Raw genomic sequence first — 23743 nt, forward strand, 5'->3', positions numbered from 1 at the left:
CCTGAGACCTGAAGGAGTTAGCTCTGGTAAACCTCAAATATTTGTCCACTCATCTGTACAGGCATGGTGGGAATGGTCATTCTTCCTCAGCTTTCCCTTCTAGCTTCCCTGTTTTCTTTTAAAACTCACCGCAAACACCACCTTCCATAAGAAGTCTTTTTGAGGACCCCTAGCTGCTAGTGACTGAGATCACCTTTTGTATCTATCATGTCTGTATTCATGATGCACATGTGCTCTCCCCATCAGAATGTGAGTCTTAAGAGCTAAGGATCATTTTATCTTTGCTCAGAGTTACTTGATCCATATTTACTAAAGATTTAATGATTGACTGACCTGCTTCATTGGAGGGAACTCATAGGTGAGTTTATGGATCTCCTTGAATACAGCCTAGGTCTAGGTCCTTCACCCATAAGGGTCTAGGGCTTACAATGTATTGGGGGAAGGATTTGAACTCAGCCCTCTTATTGGCTATACCCCATTGCCTCTTGTTATTGTTTTTGGATGGTACCTCTAATGGACATATTAAACATCATTGTGGAACATCCTGCTTCCCCAACTCTACCATAAGTTTCCTCATGGCAGGAGTGATGTCTTCTGTGTAGGTCTGGGTTGGGCTCAGAGCAGGTCTTCAATGGAGATTTGACTCCATTTCTCTTCTCTGGATAGATGGAAGGATGGTCACAGGGTAGAATGACGACCCCCCCACCTCCCCCAGCACCTCCCTGCCCCATTCTGAGACACCTTTCCTACAACTTACCTTCACACAGTTTTCACATTCAAACCGCTTGCCACTGTCATGGGACATCTGGTGGCGAATCAGGTTGGACTTCCAGTTGAAAGCCTTGGGGCACTGGTCACACTTGTACTCCCGCTCTTCCGTGTGGATGATCATGTGTTGTTCTAAGCTGGGCATTGGAGAGAAGGGAGGGGTGGAACAGAGGTCACCAACCTGTGGACTCTCCCTTAGAGGAGAAGAACTATGAAGAGCCCAAAAGTCTTTGACTCCAAGCCCCATGCTAGACAGGACTGACTGGTCATAGCAAGTGAGAAGGAAGATGTTATTCTCAGGTGCCCCCTGGGGTCTGGAAGCCTAGTGGCCTCCAGAACCATTGTCAAAGTCCTGCTGGTGATATTTGTCCCTCATTATTTATAATATTGTTTTAAATTTTTATTTAAGGCAATGGGGTTAAGTGACTTGCCCAAGGTCACATAGCTAGGCTATTAGAACAGATTTGAATTCAGGTCCTCCTGACTCCAGGGCCAGTGTTCTATCCACTGTGCCACCTAGCTGCTCCTCTCTTTCACTCTTGAAGAAGACCATGGTGATGCCATGACAGGCATATGAATTGGATTTGAGTGAGGGGGGCAGGTTCTGTGCTAAGTCACCAATCAACAGATCATATATCAGCAGTTTGAGGTTGGGAATGTTTCATTTTTGTCTTCAAAACATCTAAATTTGGTAGAGTCCCTGGCAAATAGCAGAAACTTTATAAATGCTTGCTAAATTGAATTGAATTAAATTGTATTGCAATGAGAAACTCACAGAATCACAGAACTGTAGAATTAGAAGATCAACCTCAGCAGTCATTTCATCTAATTCATAGTTCAGATAACATTTGTTGACTGGTATCTTCCCAATATTCTTTGTTAGAAGGAAAGAGGGAGAGAATAGGGCCATATGGTTGGGAAATAGAACAATGTATGGAAATCATTTAGTCTAACTCCCCCCATATTACAGAGAAAGGAACTTGGCCAAGACAGGGGAAGTGAATTGTCTGTGGTATCATAGGTAGTAAAGAACCAAATCAAGATATGAAACCAAGTCTCATGTCTACAAATAATGTTGCTCTTAACAGTTCATTTTATCTATGACCTTCCTCCCCTTCTTCTTTCCTTCCTCCTTCCTCCTTCCTTCCTTTCTTCCTTCCTTCCTTCCTTCCTTCCTTCCTTCCTTCCTTCCTTCCTTCCTTCCTTCCTTCCTTCCTTCCATCTTTCCTTCCTGGAGAGTGAGAGACTAGATCATAGATCTAAGAACTAGAAGGGACCTTTAGAAGCCCTCAAGTCCAAAGCCCTCATTATACAGAAGATGGAACAAAGGTACACAGGAGTCAAGTGACTTACCCAAGGTCACATAGTCAACAAATGTCAAAGGCAGGATTTGAACCCAAGTCTTCCTAAGTCCAAGTTCATCTATCCCCTAGAATATGCTGCTTCTCAAGGACTTATGATTTCAGGGATGTAGGGAATCCCCAGGTGCAGAAACTCATTTTACCAATAGATCATTATATCTTCTTTGCAATTTATAGTCTTAAGAGAATTGATTAAGGCTTTGAAAGTTTAAGTGACTTTCCAAAGGTCATATAGTTATGTCATAGGCAGCATTGGAACTCAGCTTTTCCTGACTCCAAAGCCATCCATTATGCTCTACTGTCTCTCATTTATTCCCATGTAGGAGATGCAGGGTCCTGGAAATGGGAAGCATTGGATTGAATGTTGGGGGGGTGTCTCCCAAGATCACTCAGATTGAGCCACAGCCAAGGCTAGGATTAGAATTTAGGTTTCCTGTCTCACACCATATTCTTTAACTATTAGGCTCTGAGGAACAGATCAAGACATAGAGAGAGCTGGGTGCTCCCGTGTATTGGGGCTGTTCATAAAAGTTAGTAGCAAATGAGCGCCTTTAGAAATGAGACTTGATAAGGTGGAGAGAACACAGCTGCCCACAATGGCCAAGTCCTGTTTGGATAAATGAGTGGTTTCTAATCCACTTGGTCTCCTGGGACATCCTCCTTTGCTCGTGCGTTATGACTGTTAATCTTCATGAGTAACACAGTAATACATCATGGCCCGTTAATTACTGAGACTAATAATCCATTCTGATATGGAAACTCTGGGCTTTTTAGCATCAGGAAATTGTATCTCTCTCTCCCCCTGCCCCCCATTGGTAATTGTGATTTATGTGTTTATTTAAAGAAAACACAGACACTCTTGAGTAGTGCTTACTGGGAAAGCATCTTGGGGGATTTGGTGAAACATTTATTTTTTCAGTCATTTGTTAAGGGTGGAGGGTTTGTGTTCCCAAGTGAGACCCTTGATGAGATCTACATAGAATTCTGAGGAATTATTTATCCAGTTCGAGGCTCTAGGAAAAGCCTAGGAAAAAGACATTCTAATATTTCCCTGATACATCGAAGGAGTCAGGTAATGCAGTGGATAGAATACTGAGTCTGGAGTCAGGAAGACTTGAGTTCAAATCCTGCCTCGAATACATATTTAATCATATGAATTTCCCCATCTGTAAAATGGGAATAGTAATAGCTCCTGTCTCCTGGGGTTGTTGTGAATCTCAAATGAAATGCTGTTTGTCAAGTGCTAGTTAAAGACTAGATTTTACAACTTTAAAATTTGCAAACCATTTTGTATAGATTAAAAAAAAATATTGACAGGCATGGGGAAAGCCAGGGATTCTCAGCTCTGGAGATCTCACAGAATAAAGAGAGTTTTCATTTCTGATCCTCATCATCTGTGCGACCTCTGTTAACTTCCTGTCAAAACTCAGAGATTTCATAGATGAAAGTAGGAAGGGGCTTTCAAAATTTCATCAGCAGTGAGTAATGGCCCCTTCGGTAAGCTGGTGAAAACTATGGATCCCTTTCCAGGATAATGGTTTTAAATACATAAGTCAAGTTGACAAACATTTTTAAAGCACCTACTACCTGTACTGTGCTAAGCACTGGGGATATAATGAAAGGCAGAAACACAGTCCAGGTCCTCAAACCACTTATAATGGGATGGGAAAAATAAAATACGCAGGATTCCTGAGGAAACAATGGTTAGTGGCAAATGAAAATAAAGATATATATTTTTCCTCATCCAAGTTCACAGATCCACATATTACTGATAGTACCCGAAGTCAGAGAGACCTGAGTTCAAATGGGGAAGTCAATTTGCCTTTCTGAGGCTCAGTTTCTTCATCTGTAAAATGGGGATAATTATTGCCTGACCTATTCCACAGGGTTGTTGGAAGAAAAATGCTTAGTGAACATCAAAACCTAGTAACTACATGGGAGCTGCTATTTCTTCTATTGCAATTACTGTGCCATGGACACTATTGAAAAATTTCTCTACCTTCTTGAGGACCACAGATGTCTCCATCAACCTGTTAGCTGGGTCCTATTGAAGAGTTTCCAATTCACAGATATCTCCATCAACCTGTTAATTGGGGTCTATTAAAGAAAGAGTTTCTAATTCCTTTAGGGTCTATGACCTTAGGTTTATTTATTTATTTATTTATTATTTTTTCTGAGGCAGTTAGGGTTAAGTAAGTTGCCCAGGGTCAAACAGCTAGTAATTATCTGAGCCTGCATTTGAAATCAGGTCCTCCTGACTCCAGGGCTGATTCTTTGTTCACTGCATCACTTAGCTGGCCCAGGTTTTTAAATATTTCTATAATATATTATATCATTTAAAAATTATATTATAGAAACATAACATTTACATTAAATTATTATACAAATTATATCATCAATACCATAAAGATATCATATAAATAATATAGATATATAATTTATACAAATATTTTTATATTATTCAATAATTATATCTCACTATTACCAGTTTCCTTTAAATCCTCTGTATCTAATTTTATGCATTTAAAAATATGATTCTGAGAAGTTCAAAAGTTTCACCAACCTTTCTGTCCAAGGGCTCCATGATATTTTAAGAGGTGAAGGAGCTCTGTATTAACCTATCTCTTTTTTGCATGTGGCATTAAAAGTGATGGATGAGAAGGATGCTGTTTTTTGAAAAAGAGGGTCTTAGTCTGATGTCTACAACTGGGAGACCTTGGCCAAGTCATTTTAGTATTTACATGTTAGCTTTGCTATTAGACTATGAAGACCTTAAAAGCAAAAACTTTTTTTTATTTCTTCTTTTTGACCTTTCTTTGTTTCCTCAGGACTTGGCATAATATCTAGCATGGTAGGTATTTCATATATATATATTAGTCAACTTCGATGCTTGAATTTTGATTTTCTTCTCTGTACAATGAGAGAACTGAACTTGAAGACCTCCCCCCAGTTTTCACCCTGTGATTCTCAGAAAGGGAGACCATGAAGGTGGCCCACTTGATCAAGATTGGAAAGAGCCAGTTGGGGATGGGAAATCTTGAGGGAGGGTCTTCAATCTTTCCTCCCCTTTGGGGGGTTACCCAGGGCCAGCAGAGAGGATGGTACCTGTATTTATTGGGAAACATTCTTTCACAGTCTTTGCACTCATGGATCTGCCCATCGCTGACCCCCTCCTGTTTGATCTCCTCATTCAAGGTCTCATAGAGGGTGTTGACAGAGTTGCAAGTATATTTCTTGTGCCGCCGGAGATCAAGCTTCGACTGGAAGAGCTCATCACATTCCTCACAACGAAATGTGCGATCCTCTGTAGGAAAAACACAGCATGCTGGGAAAACTTACTTGCTTAGATGACCAATCAATCAATCAATTCAACAATTAAATATCTACTCTGTGCCAGACTCAGTGATACAGACACCAAGAATGAAACAATTCCAACTTACAGTGAACCTTTATTCTAATGGGGGGGGGAGGCAAGTACCTATAAAAATACTTGCAATGTAAATAGAAAACTGATATACCATTATGTGTGTGAATATACACATGCATGTAGTATGTAGATTTCTGTATGTATACACATTCATATGTTCACATATACATTGTACATTTATATGAATATGTATTTATATATTGTATGACAAAGATTATCTAGATATGATTATGGATATATGAATATAGATACAGCAGCTAGATAGATGGCTCAGGGGATAGAGCACCAGGCCTGGAGTCAGGAATACCTGAGTTCAAATCCAGCCTTACATACTAGTTGTGTGACCCTGGGCAAGTCACTCAGCCCTGCCTGCCTCAGTTTCCTTATCTATAAAATAATCATATTAAAACACCTATGTCTTAGTGTTGTTTTGACCATCAAATGAGATATTTTTTTTCTTTGTGTGTGTCTGTGTGTGTGTGGGGCAATGGAATTAAGTGGCTTGCCCAAGGTCACACAGTTAAAAACTATTAAGGATCTGAGGATGAATTCAGGTCCTCCTGATTTCAGGGCCGGGCCTCTATCCACTGTACCATCTAGCTGCCCCTGTGAGATCATATTTGTAATAATGCTTAGCATACTGTCTGGTTTATAGTAGATGTTATATTGTTGTTGACTTGTTCAGTTGTGTCTGACTCTTTGCGATCTTTGTGGATCAATTGTCCATGGGGGTTTTCTTGGCAAAGATACTGGATGCTAGCTTTTATATCTATATATTTATATCTACATCTTTCTCCCTTTCCTTCTCTTCTCTATCCTCTATCTCCCCCTCTTTCCTCTTCTCTTGTCATCTTCAGTTGTCCTCTCTCTCTCTCTCTCTCTCTCTCTCTCTCTCTCTCTCTCTCTCTCTCTCTCTCTCTCTCTCTCTCTCTCCCCCCTATGGTTCATTGTCCTAGAAGACAATTGGCTTCTTCAATGAGTTCTTATAGAACAGAAGTCTCCTGAAGGCAGGGACTCTCTGTTCTCTTTGTCTATCTCCAGTTCCTCCTGATGTTAGTTAAATGATAGTTGGTATGTTGATTTGGGAGACCCAGTATGAGTGAAAAAGACAAGCCCTGGCGATCAGGATCATTGGATTTCAACTCTTCCATTGGCTTTTCAGGAAATGCTAGGCAAGCATCTTGGCACAATCCTCAGTTGTGCTCTTCCTAAATTTCACTTTCATCCTCTCTACATGGAAGGGATTGGAACAGTAACATAGAAGGCCTCTGAGGTCAGACCATGCTTCTTTGGTTGTCTTTGGGACCCCAACACTAGTTCTGGGAGGGAAGAGGGAGTTGGTTTTGTGAATTGATTGGTGAGGAAACTTCCTTTACTGAGGCAGATACCTACTACTTGTTCTGCAATTTACAGTCTTCCAGAACTGTCCAATGCCAGGGAAGTTAAGCAGCTTGTTCAGGTCACCTAGCCAATGGGTGCCCAAGGCAGCATTTGAATTGAAATGTTCCTGCATCTGAGGTCAGCTGTCTATATGTGACACCATTCTGCCTAGGGCACAATAGGTATAATAGATTCTCTGTAGATACCAAATCTAGAAGGAAACTCAATGGTCACTGAATTCATTCCACACCTGGTCAAAAAGTCCCTTTACTTCATCTTGTAAGCCTTCCAGTGAAGAGATGCCTAATATGTCATCAGGTAGCTTCTCTGGGATTTGACTCTATTCTTTTTTTTTTTTTTTTTAGTTTTTGCAAGGCAATGGGGTTAAGTGACTTGCCCAAGGCCACACAGCTAGGTAATAATTAAGTGTCTGAGACCGGATTTGAACCCAGGTACTCCTGACTCCAAGGCCGGTGCTTTATCCACTACACCACTTAGCCGCCCCTATTTGACTCTATTCTTAACTGGTCTAAACAAGTAGGGGTTATCTCCAGTCATCTGGACTTTAGTCCTGCTATAGGACTCAGATGATTGGAGGAGACAATGAGCATCATCACTTTGCTCAGCCCTGTCTCATTTCAATCCATGTCAAGATATCACACTTGTGATATCATCAGTCCTCTGGAGTGAAGGACAAACAATCTGGGCAATGCTACCTCATGAAAAGGGCACAGTAGATAGAGCACCTGGTTCAATCTTGTTTACCCTCTCATCTCTTTGTGTGTGTGTGTGTGTGTGTCTATGTCAGAGAGAGAGAGAGAGACAGACAGACAGACAGACAGACAGAAAAGAGAAAGAAATAGATGAGAGAAGAGAGACAGAGACAGAGAAGCAGAGAGGCAGAGAGACAGAGACAGAGACAGAGAAAGCTCATTTGTCACATGAGAGGGCTGCCTCGATGACCTCCAGGTCCCTTCCAACTTCCAATCTCTGCTCTCCTGGGCCTCTCTATACCCCAAGGACTATTCCCCAGACAAGAGCCTTTCAAACTCAGCCTTTCCTTGGGCAGGCTGATCAGTCGCCTGGCCGGCCAGCAGCCCAAGAGAGAAGCCTGAGAAGTGTGAAAGGAAGTCTCCTTCATTGCTTTTCAAGCCCAGGCTGAAAGATGTCTGGGTCTTTTCAGCTCTCCCTCCCTCCTGCCTCCAACGGCAGCAAACCCATGGCCAGGGAACACGAGAGAAAAACCAAGCCAAGCACTTTGTTTAGGAATTAAAAAAAAAAAGTAAAAGAAAAAACCCAACAGCGATCTAATGCATATAATAAATTATTGTCACCAAGGTCAAACAAATTAAAAAGGGGGCAGCTATTATTAAGTTTACAAGGCAGCATCCTGAGGTCCGTGCCAAACCAAACAATCGACATAGAGCTGTAAATTTTCCAGCAGAGTGACTTCTGCAAGGGGGCCTGGGCCTATCCACAACGCCTCCAGCCCGGCAGCCTGGCCAGTGGGCTACTCTAGAAAGAGAGGCCTTCCTTCCATTGAACTGGAGTTCTGGCCCCTTCCCAGCCCAAGACCCCCCCCCCCCCATCCCACACTCCTGGTTTGGAAATCCATTCTTCAATTCAGCCTTCTTATAGCCCCAGCTGCTGGGAACCAAAGCCCAGGACTTGGGCTTATTCACTTTGAAGCAAGGGTAGATTTCTGTTTTCAGGTTTATGTTTGTGCTGATACATCCTAAGCATTGTCTTGGAGTCTGGCAAGAGCATTTGGGGATGGGGTGGGGAAAAGGAACCCAGGCAGGGCTGGATCCCGAAAAAATAAAAGGAAAGGATAGTTGTAAGGTTACCTGAAGGCACAAATGACTTTCTAAATATTATCTCCTTGGAACCTGAAGCAACCCTCTGAAGTAGGCAAAAAAAGTATTTATTAGTTATGTGATCATGGGCAAGTCCATGGACTTCACCTGGGCCTCAGTTTCCTCATCTATCAAATGCTGATAGCTAATATTTTATGATATTCATTTGTATGAACTAGTCCTATAACTCTGGGCAAGTCACAACCCTGTCTGCCTCAGTTTTCTCATCTGGAAAATGAGTTGGAAAAGAAAAGGGCAAAGCATTCTAGTATCTTTGCCAAGAAAACCTCAAATAAGCTCACGATGAGTCAGACCCAAATGAAATGACTGTACAACAACAAAAATATTTTTATAGCACTTTGAGGTTGCAAAGTTCTTGATACATATCATCTCCTTCGGTCTTTACAACAAGCCTGCCAAATATTTCTGTTTTCCAGATGGGGAAACTGAGGATCAAAGTAATTAATGGACTTGCCTGGAATTATAAAGCTAGTATGTGTCTGAGGTAGGATTGAATCTTAGGTGTTTCTAGTACCAAATCTAATGCTGTCCACTAAGGCAACCTGGTTGCTCCAAAGTCCTAGGGTTGTTTGAAGGTTCTTTAAAAGTAAAGCTAGTGTTTGCATAACATTTTACAATTTGAAAAGTGCTTCACATATAATATCTCACTGTACCTCACATGAACCCCTGCTTATTATCCTTATTTTACAGATGAGGAAACTGAGGTATAAAGGGTTAAGTGACTTGCCCAGGGTCACACAGCTAGTGCGTGCCTGAGGCAAGATTGGATTCTATGTCTTCCTTACTGCAGGTTCATTTCTCTATTCACTATGCCTTTTAGCTGGGGATAATGAGAGGTCCTATCTCACAGCTCTGCTTCAGGTCTCACATGATCCCAGGATTATAAATTTCGAGCTTGAAGGGACCTTAGCAGTCATCTAGTTCAACCCCTATATTTTACAGATAAGGAAACTGGGACACAGAAGGATGAATTCAATGAATCATTTTATCAACAAGCATCTATTAAACTGCCTATGGGAACTCTGGCACAGTGTTGGGCACTGGAGATTCCAAAGCAGATTAGAAATAGTTACCTCAAGAAGCTTAGATTCTTTTGGGAAAGAGAATATCCACATATGTAGGCATATCCAACACTATATACAGGTTTTGCTGCTTTTTTGGGGGAGGGGCAGGGGAAACATTAACTTCTAGGAGACCAGGAAAGGCTTCAAATAGAGAGTTGGTACTTTAGTTGAACTATTAAGTGAAATGGGGATTCTAAGAACCAGAGATGAGAAGGAAGAGAAATTCCCGAAATTCCCTGGGCAAGTCACTTAACCCTTAGAGTCTCAATTTCCTCATCTAAAAAATAGGGATGATAAGCAGGGGTTGTTGTGAGGTCCAAATGCAAAGACAGAGAGCAGAGAGGCAGGAGATGGGAGATCATGTGTGGAAAAGTGAGAAAGTTCAGAGACAGAGACAGTAGTGAGCCATAGGAGTTTGTTGAGTGAGAGAGTGATCTCAGTCAGAGCTGCACTTAAGTAACCTACCAGCAATAGAAAGTACTTGCAAAGCCAGGGCTAGGACTCAGGCCTTCTGCCTTCAAATCCTGCTCCCTAGCCACTGTACCCTATTGTATGGAAAGTGTTTTCCAAATCTTTAAATGTTAAGCTACCTTTCCCATGACTATCTGTACATATTTTATAGAGGAGGAACTCAGGTTCAGAAAAGGGAAGGATGCATAGAAATGATTGGTAGAATTGGGGAGCAAGCTCTGGTCTGCGTTGATTCAAAGCTGAGGACAAGGGGGAACTTCTTTGTCCTTTTCCCTTTCGTTCCCCTGCCATTTGAGGTCAAGAAACCCTTATTTCAGGGGTGGGTATAGTGTTCATTTTTGTGTTTAGACTAAATGACCTTTAAGGTTCTTTTTGGGCAAGATTCTATGTCTCAATGTTTATGATTAAAATGCCCATTCAATGAAGGCTGGGTCATCATGGAAGGGAGCAACTCTAACCAGTCTCCCAAGGGACCTTGTACCTTCTCCAAAACATGGGGGTTTAATTTTTTCCTTGCTGCTTGTTAGGGGGTAGAGACATAACTAAAACAAAGAGACTGAGGTTCTTTTCCAAGGTATTAAAATTGGAAGATTTTGGAATTCCTTCTTCAGTATGGTTTAATGGACAGTCCATTAGTCATTAAGCATTCATTAAAGGCATCTAATCTGGGTTAAATGATGGGGTATACCAAAAAAAAAGGCAAAAACAGATCTTTACTTCAAGGAGTGTCCATTCTAATGGAGGGGGGGAGAGGAAGATAATATGCCAAAAAACTCCCAACAAAAACAAAACTAGGTAGAGATGGGGGAGCAGAGAATCTACCTTCTACAAGTTAGGCTTTCAATGGATTCTTGAAGGAAGATGGGGAAATTAAGAAGCAGATGGAAGAGAGAGAGTATGCCACAAGGGATGGCCAAGTCAAAGACTGGGAGATGGAGTGCTGGATGTGAAGGACTTCAAGAAGGTCACTGAGGTTGGATTCAAGAATCTGTGTGTGTTGAGAAGGGAAAGAGTGAGAAGGAAAGAAAGGGCTAGGTTGAGAAAGACTTTAAATGTCAAACAAAGAGTTTATATTTAATCTGGAGGATTTGAACTCGCTGAGATGCCATGATTAGCTTGTCCTTCATTTTAGACAAGGAGATCTTGGTAGCACCTCCTTCTCAGGGTTATTGTCAAAGAATCAAATGAGATGATAATTGTAAAGCACTTAGATTATTATTATTATTGTTATTATTATTATTATTATTGTAAAAATACTTTGTAGTTGATTGGAAAACAGATTGAAATGAGGAAAGACCTGAAGCTGAATGACCAGTTAGGAGTTTATTGCAATAGTTCGCAGAAGAAAAATAAAGGCCTAGACTCGGGTTGTAACTATGTGAGTAGAGAGAAGTGTATGTATACAAGAGATGTGAAGGTCAAAATCATAATATTTGTCAATTGACTAGATATGTGTAGGGTGAGCAAGAGTGAGGATGCCTTAATTTGACTTGACTTGTCCTTAGAGTCCCCAAGACCTGGGCTCAAATTCTGACTCACTTAATAGTTATGTGGCCCTAGATAAATCACTTTTTCTGTGCCTCAGTTTCTTCAACTATAAAAAGAGGGAGCCTTTAAGGTCCCTTCCACCTATGTAAATGGAAACAATTGAGCTTAGCACTTCGTTGTCATGAAATTCATTAAGACACAAAGGGACCAGATGGCTTGGTTCTGTTTCTAGCAGCTGCCTCACAGCGTCCTGGGGTTTCTATCCCCCTCCCATTCCTATGAGGCAGTAGCCAAGGCTTTCCCTCACTCTTTAGTTTCACATCTTGAGGACCAAAGTCTCTCCTCCTCCTCCATCCCCCATAAAATGGAGGATGAGGGACTCAGTTTGACTAAACACAACTCCAGCCTGGGGAAACAAAAACCATGAAAAACAAGTAATAAAGTTTTGCTTCATAGAAATTCGACATTTGATTTCTTTTATGCAGACCTGGAAAGGACCTTTGAGATTCTTCATCCAGTTCTGATTTGTGTACCTACCTTCTATCTCTCTAAAATGAAGGCACAAGTCCTTGGGGACGTGACAAGATATTTAGAGAAAGAAAGTGGATTTGAACTATGAAAATCTAGGTTAACATACTAACCTGACTATCTACTACCTGTGTAACCTTGGACAAATCACTGGAAAAACCTGAGTCTTCAGTTTCCTGCTCTGTAAAAATGAAAGATGCAGGTTGGACCACATACTTTCAAATCTCTTTTGTCTATCTCTGTGATTCATTAGTCTTGAACAATATAGGTATTTCAGAAGATAGAATGAACTAGAAAGCAGTGGCAACATTGTTGAAATATAAAATTGGTGGAAAGGCAGAGTGGTACAGTAGAGAATACACAGTTATAGGCTCTACCCCTTTTTGGGTGACCTTGGCTATTTCAGTTTTCTTTTTTAAATACCTCATTTTCTCTAACTACCTTAGTTTCCTCATATATAAAACTGAAGAGTTTGAATCAGGTCATCTCTACTTCCCTTTCCAGTCTTAGAATCCTATGACCTATAGAAAAATGTATCAAGCATCTCCATGAATTAACCAAAATCATAGAGCAGGAAGGTAGTTTGTGCTTTTTCTTATAAGGTATATTAAAGAAAGTTTAATTTTATTCAACAATAATGTCTGCCATATAGACATGCTTCATTTTAGACAAAGTGGATGGGAAAAATTGTGATTGTGTTTGCTTGTGTGACAGGGTATAATTCACCTTGAGATTTCTGAAGACATCAAACTCTCATCATGTCATTTTAAATTTGATTAAAAATTCAATTTCTATGCTTTTAGGGGGAGCTCTTTTTGTAAAGTGAGGTTTTCATAAATTAAAAATAAAATAAATAAAATACAAAAATAGAAATGTAGTCCATAGATTATAGCATGATTGGTTTTGGGTTGGATTTAGTTTTGGATAGACCTTAGAGGTCATCTAATCCAATTCCCTTATTTTACAGAAAGGGAAACTGAGGTCCAGAGAGAGAATTTAATACAGATTTCCAATTCCAACTATGGATAATTTTCATATTTTGATGGCAGTGTGGGTCTTGATCATTGATCTGGCACTTTGGGCTTATCTAGGTTATGTAGTCCAATCTCCTTCTTTTAAAGAGGAAATGTATGCTCAAAATCACTCAGTAGCAGAGGGGAGATTTCAACTCGGGTCCCCTGATTACAAGTTTAGTTTATTTGCCTTCATGTACCAGGCTGCCTGTCTATGATGAAAATGATTCCTTCATATCCACATTTTAGGGAGTTCATTTTTGCACAGCCCAGTTGCTCCTTTGGGGCTGGAAGAAACGTAACAAAGCAGGCAGGAGAGAGTTTCTGACCAGTTCACTGTCATCCTCCCACCTCCTTGGGCCTCCCAACTGTCTCGATGACTGCTTCCTGGGCAGCTTGATCAGAGGTTATCGTCCCTGCAGGCTTTGTGAAGATGCTTAGCATTTGAGATCATCTCAGGAGTTTATTCCAACATCCTGGGTTGGAATCTTTCTGAGATGAGACATTTATATTTATTCTCTCTCTCTCTCTCTCTCTCTCTCTCTCTCTCTCTCTCTCTCTCTCTCTGTCTGTCTGTCTCTCTCTCCCCCAGGGTCCAGTTTAGGTTATAAATTCCAGCCATTTCTTATCATTTTTACTTTTCAATTTCTGGATAAAATCAAATATGACAGATGAAACAGAAGAACAACCAGGAAACCAATCAGAGGTTCTCGTGGCCTGCACCCACCCAAGCTGGAGGTTTTGGTTTGCTTCTGGTTCTGTTTGACTCAGTTTTATAGCATGGGGAATAAAATGAAATTGGCAGCAGGGGTGGCCTTGATGAACCTTCCCTGCCTCACCCCCACCTCCAACTCCATTGGGTGTTCTCATCTCAGAACTGGGCTGCACTACTCATAGCTCCAAGAGATGCTATGGGTCATCCCCTCCAAATTCAATAAGTAAGAAGACTTTGTATTTGGGAAAGTATACTGGGGCTTTCCTTCTCTAGCCAGTTCCTTTGCTATAACCTCCTTGAGTTCATTTAAACAATATACAAATTCAGAGAAGAGAGAGGAAAGAGGGTGTGAACATGAAAAAAATCTAGATGGCATGGAATTCTCATAATTCTGGGTGTTAAGAGTTAATCACTATTCAGAATACAATCTTTAACTCATATATGGGAAAATGACTATGATCCAGTGTTTTATAGAATAATATATATATATATATTTTAAGAGGCTAGAATTTTTCCTATTGACTTTTTTCATTCATTAAATAAATATTCATTAAGTGCCTACTATTTGACAGGCACCATACTAAGAGATGGGGATCAAAAAGAAGCAAAATAAAATTTCTGCCCTCAAGGGACTTACAATCTAATGGGGGATTATGCTTTAATCATGCTTCAATGGCCTAGAAATTTAAGAATTTTCAAAACTTTTGAACATGAACACCAAATAATCTCAATGATTTTAAGATTTTTTTATATCATTTAGGAACTGCAGGCTGAAGATAAGAGAGGGCTAGATTTCTATCTGTTGGTTTTCTAGATAGAATATAAACTCTCTGAGAGCAGGAAAATTTCCATCTTTATTTGTAGTCCTAGCACCCAACAATGTGCCCTCCATGTATCATAAGTTTAATAAATGATTGTTGATAGATTTATTAAATTTAAAATCGGAGAATTTGTCTTCTTATCTTATCTCTGCTCCTGGTTTCTCTGGGGGCATCACCATCTTCACTGAGAAATGAGAGAATTGGACGCTAAGGTTCCTTTCAGCATTTAAATCTATGATTCAGTCCTTCTCAATATTTATTTCTCCCTTCCTATCTTTTGTAGGAGTGTAAAAGCCAAGAAGAGCCAACAGGGTTAGAGAGCTGACCTCATCATCAGGATGATCCAGGTTCAAGACCTGCCTGTTTTGTGACATCAGCAAGTGGCTTAACAGGCATTCCTCTAAGATGAGAGCAAGAGCAAGAGAGTAGGAGGGGAAAGAGAACAGGAGAGAGAGAGAGAGAGAGAGAGAGAGAGAGAGAGAGAGAGAGAGAGAGAGAGAGAGAGAGAGAGAGAGAGAGAGAGGAGAAAAGGAAAGAGGGAGAGAAGAGAAAGAAAGAGGGAGAGAAAGAGAGAAGGAAAGAGAAAAGGAAAGGGAGAGAAGGAAAAAAGGAGAGAGAAAGAAAGAGAGGGAGAGGGAGAGAGAGAGGGAGAGGGGGGAGAGAGAGAGAGAGAGAGAGAGAGAGAGAGAGAGAGAGAGAGAGAGAAGAAAGGAAGAACCCTGCTTGTCAAAGACTTCACCTGAGATACCCTAAGTCCAAGGGCAGAGACTCTTCCCTTCTGAACCTATTACAAGGAAACCCATGGCTCCCAATAGTCTTTCAGCAAGACCCCCCCCCCCCCAACCTTATTGTAGGTGGGCTATGCCTTTAGGAAAGGGAGTTTGTGTCTAGCTATGGGAAAACACACATCCACATGCACATCCACCACCCTCCAGCACCCCACCCCACCCCACAACACAACACAACACACAAACTCCACTGATTGCAGTCAGCACGCCTTGTCTTGTTTGTCAGATCTGCGGGGCTTACACTCCTCTATCTAAAGTTCCATCAGCAACTCTCATGACAAAGCAGGAATGTAACAGAAAAATAAATCAGGGCCTAATGGCTTTCAGAGAAGCCAAGGGGAACTCAATTATGTGGCATCTACATGCTAATCTGGCAGACTTGAGTCTCAAAGACTCTCAAGAGTCCTACTCCAAATTCCTGCAGTGATAAGGGGCGGCTGTATGTGTATAACTGGGGTTTGGAGAAAAAGATTTTTATGATAATTATCTTTGTATGGAACATTTTTGCATTTTCTTTCTTGTGTAATTCAGGGTTTAACTGGGGGGGGCAAGGCTAGGGAGGACAGAGGAACATTAGGCAAAGGGGGGGGGAGAAAGAGTATTAAAAAGTCAAATATTTGATGTTGGGCTATTATATTTCAAAAGCAATTAGCCCACAAATGTTGGAAAATTTATTAGGAGAATGTAGCTACAGGTTATTTAATGATGAAGGTGGAGGGGACCAGGGGCTGGGGTGGGCTTTTTCCCCCTTGGCACCTTTTGGAAGAATGAACATTCAATACACAAATGAAACTCCATTGTCAGATCCTGCTGCCCTGAAAGTTAAGTAGATTTATCTTTTCCAGTCTGCCTTTCCCTCCCCCCCTGTGCTATCAAAGACCTATTCAGTTTTTAACACTTATTTTAAGGAAAATGAGAGCTTCCCTAGGCTGCACAGGGTCCTAGAAATTTATTTTTTCTCTCTCCGACTGCCTAATTAATACCAAACACCAGCAAAGAACACAGATAGGATCAGAATCGAAACACTGCCCCTCTGCTCTATTTTTTTTTCTTGACAAGGGCATAGGACCCTTAGCAATGGGGAATGAAGGAAATTTCCTGAAAGCTGTGGGTGGCTGCCCCCTGATCCTGCTGGCATTCAGGAGGGGGGAACTTGGGCAAAGAGAGACAGTGAGGTCCCCCTGCCTGGTCCCCATGGCCTCCTTGAGATTCTGACAATGGGCTTCCTGTCTACCAGCCTACCCAGTGCCCTTGAACTTGGAACTCTTATGTTCATTAGAGGATTATGAAGTTCAGTATAGTCATTATAAAAACTTTGGTGGGTTTGGGGGGAAAACAGGATTTACAAAAAAAACCCACTTCTCTCCTTCCTTCTCTAGTCTAGCTTGGATGGTGGGCATGAGGGGCAGAGGGGATAAAGCCTAGGATTTCAGAAAGGAGATGATATATTCAGCTTGCTCAATAGGGAAAAAGTCAACTAGGTTATTAGCCCTAGAGACAGAGGCTTGGTCCAGTTTCCAATAAGGTTTAATCACTGAAATAGTTGGATAGGACCTCAGTGGCCATCTAGTTCAATGGTCAGAAATCCTTTGTGAAACATTCTCAGCAAGATCATGGATCCTCTAGACACAGAATTATCCAGTTTACTTTTTTTATTGTTGATTAAAAATGAGAGTACTAGTCTAGATTTAAATATACCAAGGACTAATTGATTTTTAATGTGAATTGGAAAGAATATATTCTGTCCAAAAATGATTTAAAATTTTGACTTTTCTCTTTGTAGCCTGAAACCTGAGAAGGTCAGGGTCTGATGATAGGTGAACCAGAAAGGGAAATTCCTTTTTCAGAAGCAAAGTGAAGCAAGTTCTGAAAATGATCCGATGAAAGACATACTATTAAAAGAACCAAGAGGAAAGACTAGAAAGTCATAGCACATTCCTATCAGATGATTTTTACTATTATTGTCAATGTCACAGTGTCTATAGTCACTGTCCTCCTTCTCAAATTCTAGGGTTTTTTTCCCTCCAATGCTCTTAGCTTAAGTATTTTTCTTTATTGTTTGCCTTGTCAATGAGGGGGAGTGGGGAGAATTTGGAACTCAAAGTTTTAGAAACACATGTTAAAAATTGATTTTAAATGTAATGGGAAAAAAATAAAATACTAGATAAAAAAGAGTATTCTTTCTTTTTCAGACTTACCGTGCTACCATTTTGCTTAGGATGATTTGGCAGAGGTCTGTAAATGTTATAACATAATCCTTTTTCATTTAGTATGACAAAAGTTGACTGTGTGACTCAAAGTCCATTAATAGGAAACAATTCAAAGCCAAGAAATTTCACTGGGCGATTTCTTAAAAATAGTAAGTGAGGACAAGAGAAGGAAAAAAATGGGGCTCCATGAATAGAATAATATCTTATATAGCATTCAAGCCAACAATACCTCCCCTCTTTCATCTGTAAGTTTGTCTTTAAATGCACCCATAAAGAAGAAGCCCTTGAATTGTTTCTTTCTAAATGCTAAGGAAGAAATGGTTAATCTTGCCAGCAAGTATGATCAATGAATCAGGATGGACAAGTCCAAGATGCAGTGACTTTGATTAATTAGCATCTCCGAATAGTCCATGATACCTAGGATACAGGATGTTGCCTGATTCTTTCCCTATGAGGCAAGGAAAGGGGGAGCAGAGGAATAGATTCTGGACACGCAAGGACTTACCTTCAAGGTTGGGAGGCATAGTCCCAAGTGAATAAGCCCCTTCCTTCATGTACAACAATAGCTCTTCTCCAGGTTCAATGTTCTTAATGACTTTATAATAAATCTAGGATGGAGAAAGCAGAGACACATATAAAGCATCTTTTCTTAGGCTCCTATGCTGTTTCCTGCTGCCCCTCAACCCCTCGACTCCCCCTCAAGTTAATCAAGGAGGCCGGTCTGTTTGCCACTTGATTGGATTTCTAATTGCTTCTGAGAGGTTTTAATTTGGGATTTTTGTAGAATATGTTAGATTTCGAGGAACTCAAAAATCACATTATGACTTGGACCTTAGAACAAATAAGGAACTCAAATGTATATATTATGTATATATACACGTGTTCTTTTAATTCTATCCCATTTCCAGATATTTTTCTAAAGGGAATTAGAAATGAAACAGATGCAAGAGAAAACACCAAGTTTCCATTCTGGGTGTGTTTGTGTGGGGCATGAGTAGATTATGGAGACTCTTCTGGCCTTTGATTAAGATGATGGCCATGAGCTGTTGGTCTCAGATTTGTTAACTTGTTTGACGTCATTATGACTTGGTATTACTTTGGCTGGGCCCCTGGGGCTTGGAGGTGAACCTGGCTGTTTATAAACAAAACTTAACAGGATTGTGAAAATAATCACCAACTTACATGTCCAGAGCTTCAAAGAAATCAGACCATGGCCCTATGTAGTAACCAAATACCCTCAACTTCCCACTCTTTCTTTTTCCTTTGGTTTTCATTTAGGCTTCTGAAGGGTGTTGAGTTTCTCTACTTAAAACCTGAAGGGCAATACCAAAACCAAGATTGCCTCCAAACTCTGGCATTCTCAGTTCTAGAGTCTTTTCCAGCTCTGACATCCATTTTTTCTAAGATGCTTCTAGGTTCTGACATGAATTGTTCCATGACTCTGAATGCATTAATAATCCTTATATCTAGTGATGTTAAGAGAAGAACAAGGATCCAAGATGGCTCACAGAAAGGGAGATGGCACTGTCAAAGACATCTAGGAACAATTTAGGCCACCCCCAAAATCATATCCACAGGTATCTGGAGGTTTCTGAAACTTGCATTGTGAAAGTAGTCTAGTAATTCCACCAAAATTTATATGTATATATATATATATACATATATGCATATGAACACACATATATGTATTTATACACATAAATGTATATATACACATCACAGATCTATGCACATATGTACACAAATTACACACACAGACACATGATTTTTGTTTTTTGTTAGTGACAACCCAATGGATAGATCTCTGGGTTGGAATCAGAAAGACCCATCTTTCTGAATTCAGATACCTAGTAGTTGTATGACTCTGGGCAAGTCACTTAACCTTGTTTATCTCAGTTTCCTCATCTATAAAATAAGTGGGAGAAGGAAATAGCAAACCCTTCCAATATTCAATATGTGGAGAGTTAGACATGACTGAAATAACTGATCAATACCAACAAAAACTGATGTCTTTGGTGCAAAGTCTATATAAGGGAAAACAAATGAGATCATGGGGAAGATGGTTAAGGAAAACACTGAGAGATGAATGATGAAAAAGTTCATAACATGTAAATGGAAAAATACAATAGAATCTCAATTGTGAAAAAAAGGAAAATACGGAGAAAATATTTTGATTTTTGTAAATGTCTAGGTTTACAAGGGCTTGGAAATGAAGCAGGAATAGAAAAGATTTTTATAAACTTCTTGAGTGAATTGATCAGGGGGAGGAATTAGAAGCTGAAGATGGCCATTCACAATCCCCCCTCTGCCACTTACTGTTTGTGTGACTGGGCAAATTGATTCGTCTCTGAACCTTAGTTTCCTCATCTATAAAATGAAGGGGTTAAACTTGATGATCTCTAAAGCTTTTTTCCATGTCAAAATCTGATAAACCCATGAAATGATTGCCTACAGTTGCCTTGCCTTGGTTGAAATTCCCAAGATCTCAAGGACCAAGAAATGTTATTTTCTTTCCTGCCATCCAGGTTGAGGAACACAGAGGAAGTAGAAGAGGAACCTATCAATCCGGTATGGTACCCCGAGTTCCTGGACTTGCTTTGTAAGCACACAGAGGAAAAATCTAGCACCAGGCACAATTGCTTTCATCCCACAGATACTTCATAGTGGGGGGTGGGGGTGGGGTTGGATGTCATATAAAATGATTTGTCCTCTGGTTAGGTCACTAGACCAACACAAGTTGAGCTGAGCCCTCCAATTCTAGGACACAAGGGGAAAGGGATATTAACTATTTCTTCTAATTGTGTTTCCAATTTCTGTCTCAGCAACCTTTAAAGTATCAACTTTAAAAACATCTTGTACCTTTGGGGGTCTAATACCCAAGTAGCCAAGACATTTGCTAGTTTGGAGGCTGTGGAAAGATCCCTTGATCGATATCCCATTCAGCCAAATCTTATGACTGGCAATTCTCCCAATCTAAAAGCCACTTGGGCCTCTACACCTGCCAGAAGATATGTGGTCAAAGCCAAGACGACAAATTTGAATTGTCCTTGAGGGAGATGGAGGGGCAGAGAATATACTCCAGAGCAATAGGCTGAACCCACAACTATGTGAAAAGAGTGTTTTCAAAGGGTGAGAGAAAGATTAAAATTCCCTTGTCATGGTTCCCAGGACTTTAAAAAAAACCTCTTTGGACTCTATAAGGAAATAAGAATGTGGTGGGAAGCTCAGGAGGGCCTTTTTGGTGGTTCTCTTTGGCCATCTGCAGAAAAGGAGAGTCTACCTTAGAACTCTCTTGAGTGTTTGCTTCTCTGTTAGCCCTTTCCATCAATTTTGGCATCAGAAAGATGTGGGTACATGCCCTGCTTCTGAACACATACTCATTAAACATTCAACCTCTCCACACACCCCCCACCTGACTTAATCAAATTCTCTAAATCACAGGCATATTGCTGGATTGGAATTAGCGAAGAAAAGTTTTCCATGCTGGTGGCCACCTGAATCCATGAAATAATAAGACTATTATTATTGTTAATAATAATATCTCACATGTTATAATGCCCTAAGGTTTGCTATTTAATTTCATCCTCCCAGCTACTTCCAGGGATATAGGTGTTATTATCAGCCCCATTTTACAGATCAGGAAGCTGATTGAATTCAGATCTTTCTGATTCTGTGTCCACCACTTGGCTGTGGAGCTGCCTATGATGATGATGATTATTATGTAACATGGACCAAGGCCATTTCTGAATGGGAGGAAGAGGGGTCCTTTCTATTTGGCAATCTGTTCCTGAGAAATTGCATCTTGGGATGACCACTTTTCCAAGTGGGACTATGCTTTTTCCTCTCTTCAGCTCTCCTTTCCCAATTTACTGTTGGTAGAGCAGTGTCTCTGATACCCAGAATAAAGTCAGAGAATGATGAAATGACTATGGAGAAAAGACATTATCATAATAAGGAACCAATGCTTTCATGACTCCCAAAACCCAATCAAAGAGATGTTTAAAAAAAGGCATATACAACAATATAGCATCAAAAACCCAGGCAATAGCCATCGACTGATTTAAAGTAATCTCTCCACTAAACCAGTCACAAATATGAAGAGATTGACTGTGTGGACTAGCCATGGTACATTAGATAATTAAACTCCTCAGCAAATGAGATTGCCTAAGTTGTTTTTTTTATTAGACCTGTAACGAGCAGAACAGTCTAAGTCTCTAGGGTATCCACTTAGTGATGCCAACTTTACAAAGGGAAATTTTCAATAGCAAGCCAGGGTGATAACCATGCATATTTTGTTATTTGAGCTATAAGTAGGCATCAACTAGGGTTCATGGACAGAGTTCCCAGGTCAGGGTTGACAGTATTTAGAACAAGATATATTAATAAGTCAATATTAACATTTCCCTAATAAGCAGCCAGAATTTAGGTTTACTTGGGACATAGAAAAGAAGTCCATCTAAGTAAATGGGTATCTCATCTTTCCCATCCAGAAGCAGTGTGGCACAGGAAATAGGGAGTAGTCCAATGAGCCAGAGAGACATGAGTTCAAATCTTGCTTCTGAAGGCATTTGATTCACCAGTTGGTTATGAGAACCAAGAAAGTTAATTACCTTTTCAGCTGAAATTTCCACATATTTAAAATGAGTTGCTGTGAGGATCACATGAGATGATATATTTAGAGCATTTTTGCAAGCCTTAATAGTCTACAGAAATGTTTACTGATAATAAACCTTTTGGTGTCTCCAGAGAACTTTTTAAGACTGAGCAAGAAGGTGTTCGTTCATCTGCATTGGAATTTTAAAATCCTAGGTCTGGACAAGTTGCCTAACCTTTCCCCACCATGTCTATGTCTATGACTAAGCCTATGCCTATGCCTACACCTATGTCTACGTCTATGCCTACGTCTACGTCTATACCTCTATGTTTTCATCTATGTCTATAGGTAGTTAAATATATAGATATACATACAAAACAATAGCTAAATATAATATCTGACTATACCTACAAACACATAGGCACACAGCATACCCACACATATGCACATGCATGTGCACACAGGATGCACAATCTATGCACATTTATACATGCTCATACACATGTACATACCAACCCATAGACACACATAAGTGCATAATACATATATGAACACATTGCATGTACCACAGCATACATGTACAACATCACACACATATATATCTATTCATACATACAATAGATATATGCATAAGTATATTTTATTTAAATAAATGTTGCCCTGCTATCCTGATATATTTCATATCTATCATTTCTAGAAAGTGATTCTTATCATCCATATGGATCAATTTTGGTTTGCTTAATCAGCTAGCATCCAAGCAGGTACATTCTTCCCGCCCTCTCCTTTCTCTCTTTTTGTTCTCTCTGTTTCTCTCTGTCTATCTCTGTCTCTGTCTGTCCCTCTCACACCCGCACACACACGTACCAGTTTTTTAAAAAAAATTACACAGCAAAGCACATACAAAAGGGAAAGGGAGCTGGGGATAGGATCTTTCTTCATAGTGAAGGACCAGATGATTAAAAAAAATGTCCCAGCTCTGTCTTCCAAGTTTTTGCTTGGGATGGGGTGGTGGTGGGGGGGCTCTCTTGCCCAACCTACAGTAGGAACTTGATAATGGCGCCTAGAATGGAATGGAAGCTCAAGAATTCTTGCTTGTGGGCTCCCTCAAGTCCCCATCAGGGGGCAGTCTTTCCTCAGCTACCTGCTTCCAATTCCCCAGTTTTCTGTTCACTGTTCACATCCTCCTTCCTTCCTTCCCTCCCTCCTCTCTGGCCGTCTTTGCTCATGCCACTGGTCTG

General features: G+C 40.4%; 1 protein-coding gene across 5 annotated transcripts in view; it reads right to left on the minus strand.

Moving 5' to 3' along the window:
- The window catches only part of PRDM16 (PR/SET domain 16), a 385859-nt gene that overhangs the window by 57620 nt on the left and 304496 nt on the right, over positions 1–23743 (minus strand). For all 5 annotated transcript variants that reach the window (XM_074218667.1, XM_074218666.1, XM_074218664.1 and 2 more), the window contains 3 exons: positions 18417–18519; positions 5235–5433; positions 758–905 (listed from right to left, as the gene is read on the minus strand). In XM_074218667.1, the coding sequence (XP_074074768.1) occupies positions 758–905; positions 5235–5433; positions 18417–18519 (450 nt within the window). The remainder of the gene's footprint in view (positions 1–757; positions 906–5234; positions 5434–18416; positions 18520–23743) is intronic.

Source organism: Macrotis lagotis, chromosome 1 (assembly GCF_037893015.1).
Source record: "Macrotis lagotis isolate mMagLag1 chromosome 1, bilby.v1.9.chrom.fasta, whole genome shotgun sequence".
NCBI classification, from domain to species: Eukaryota; Metazoa; Chordata; class Mammalia; order Peramelemorphia; family Peramelidae; genus Macrotis; species Macrotis lagotis.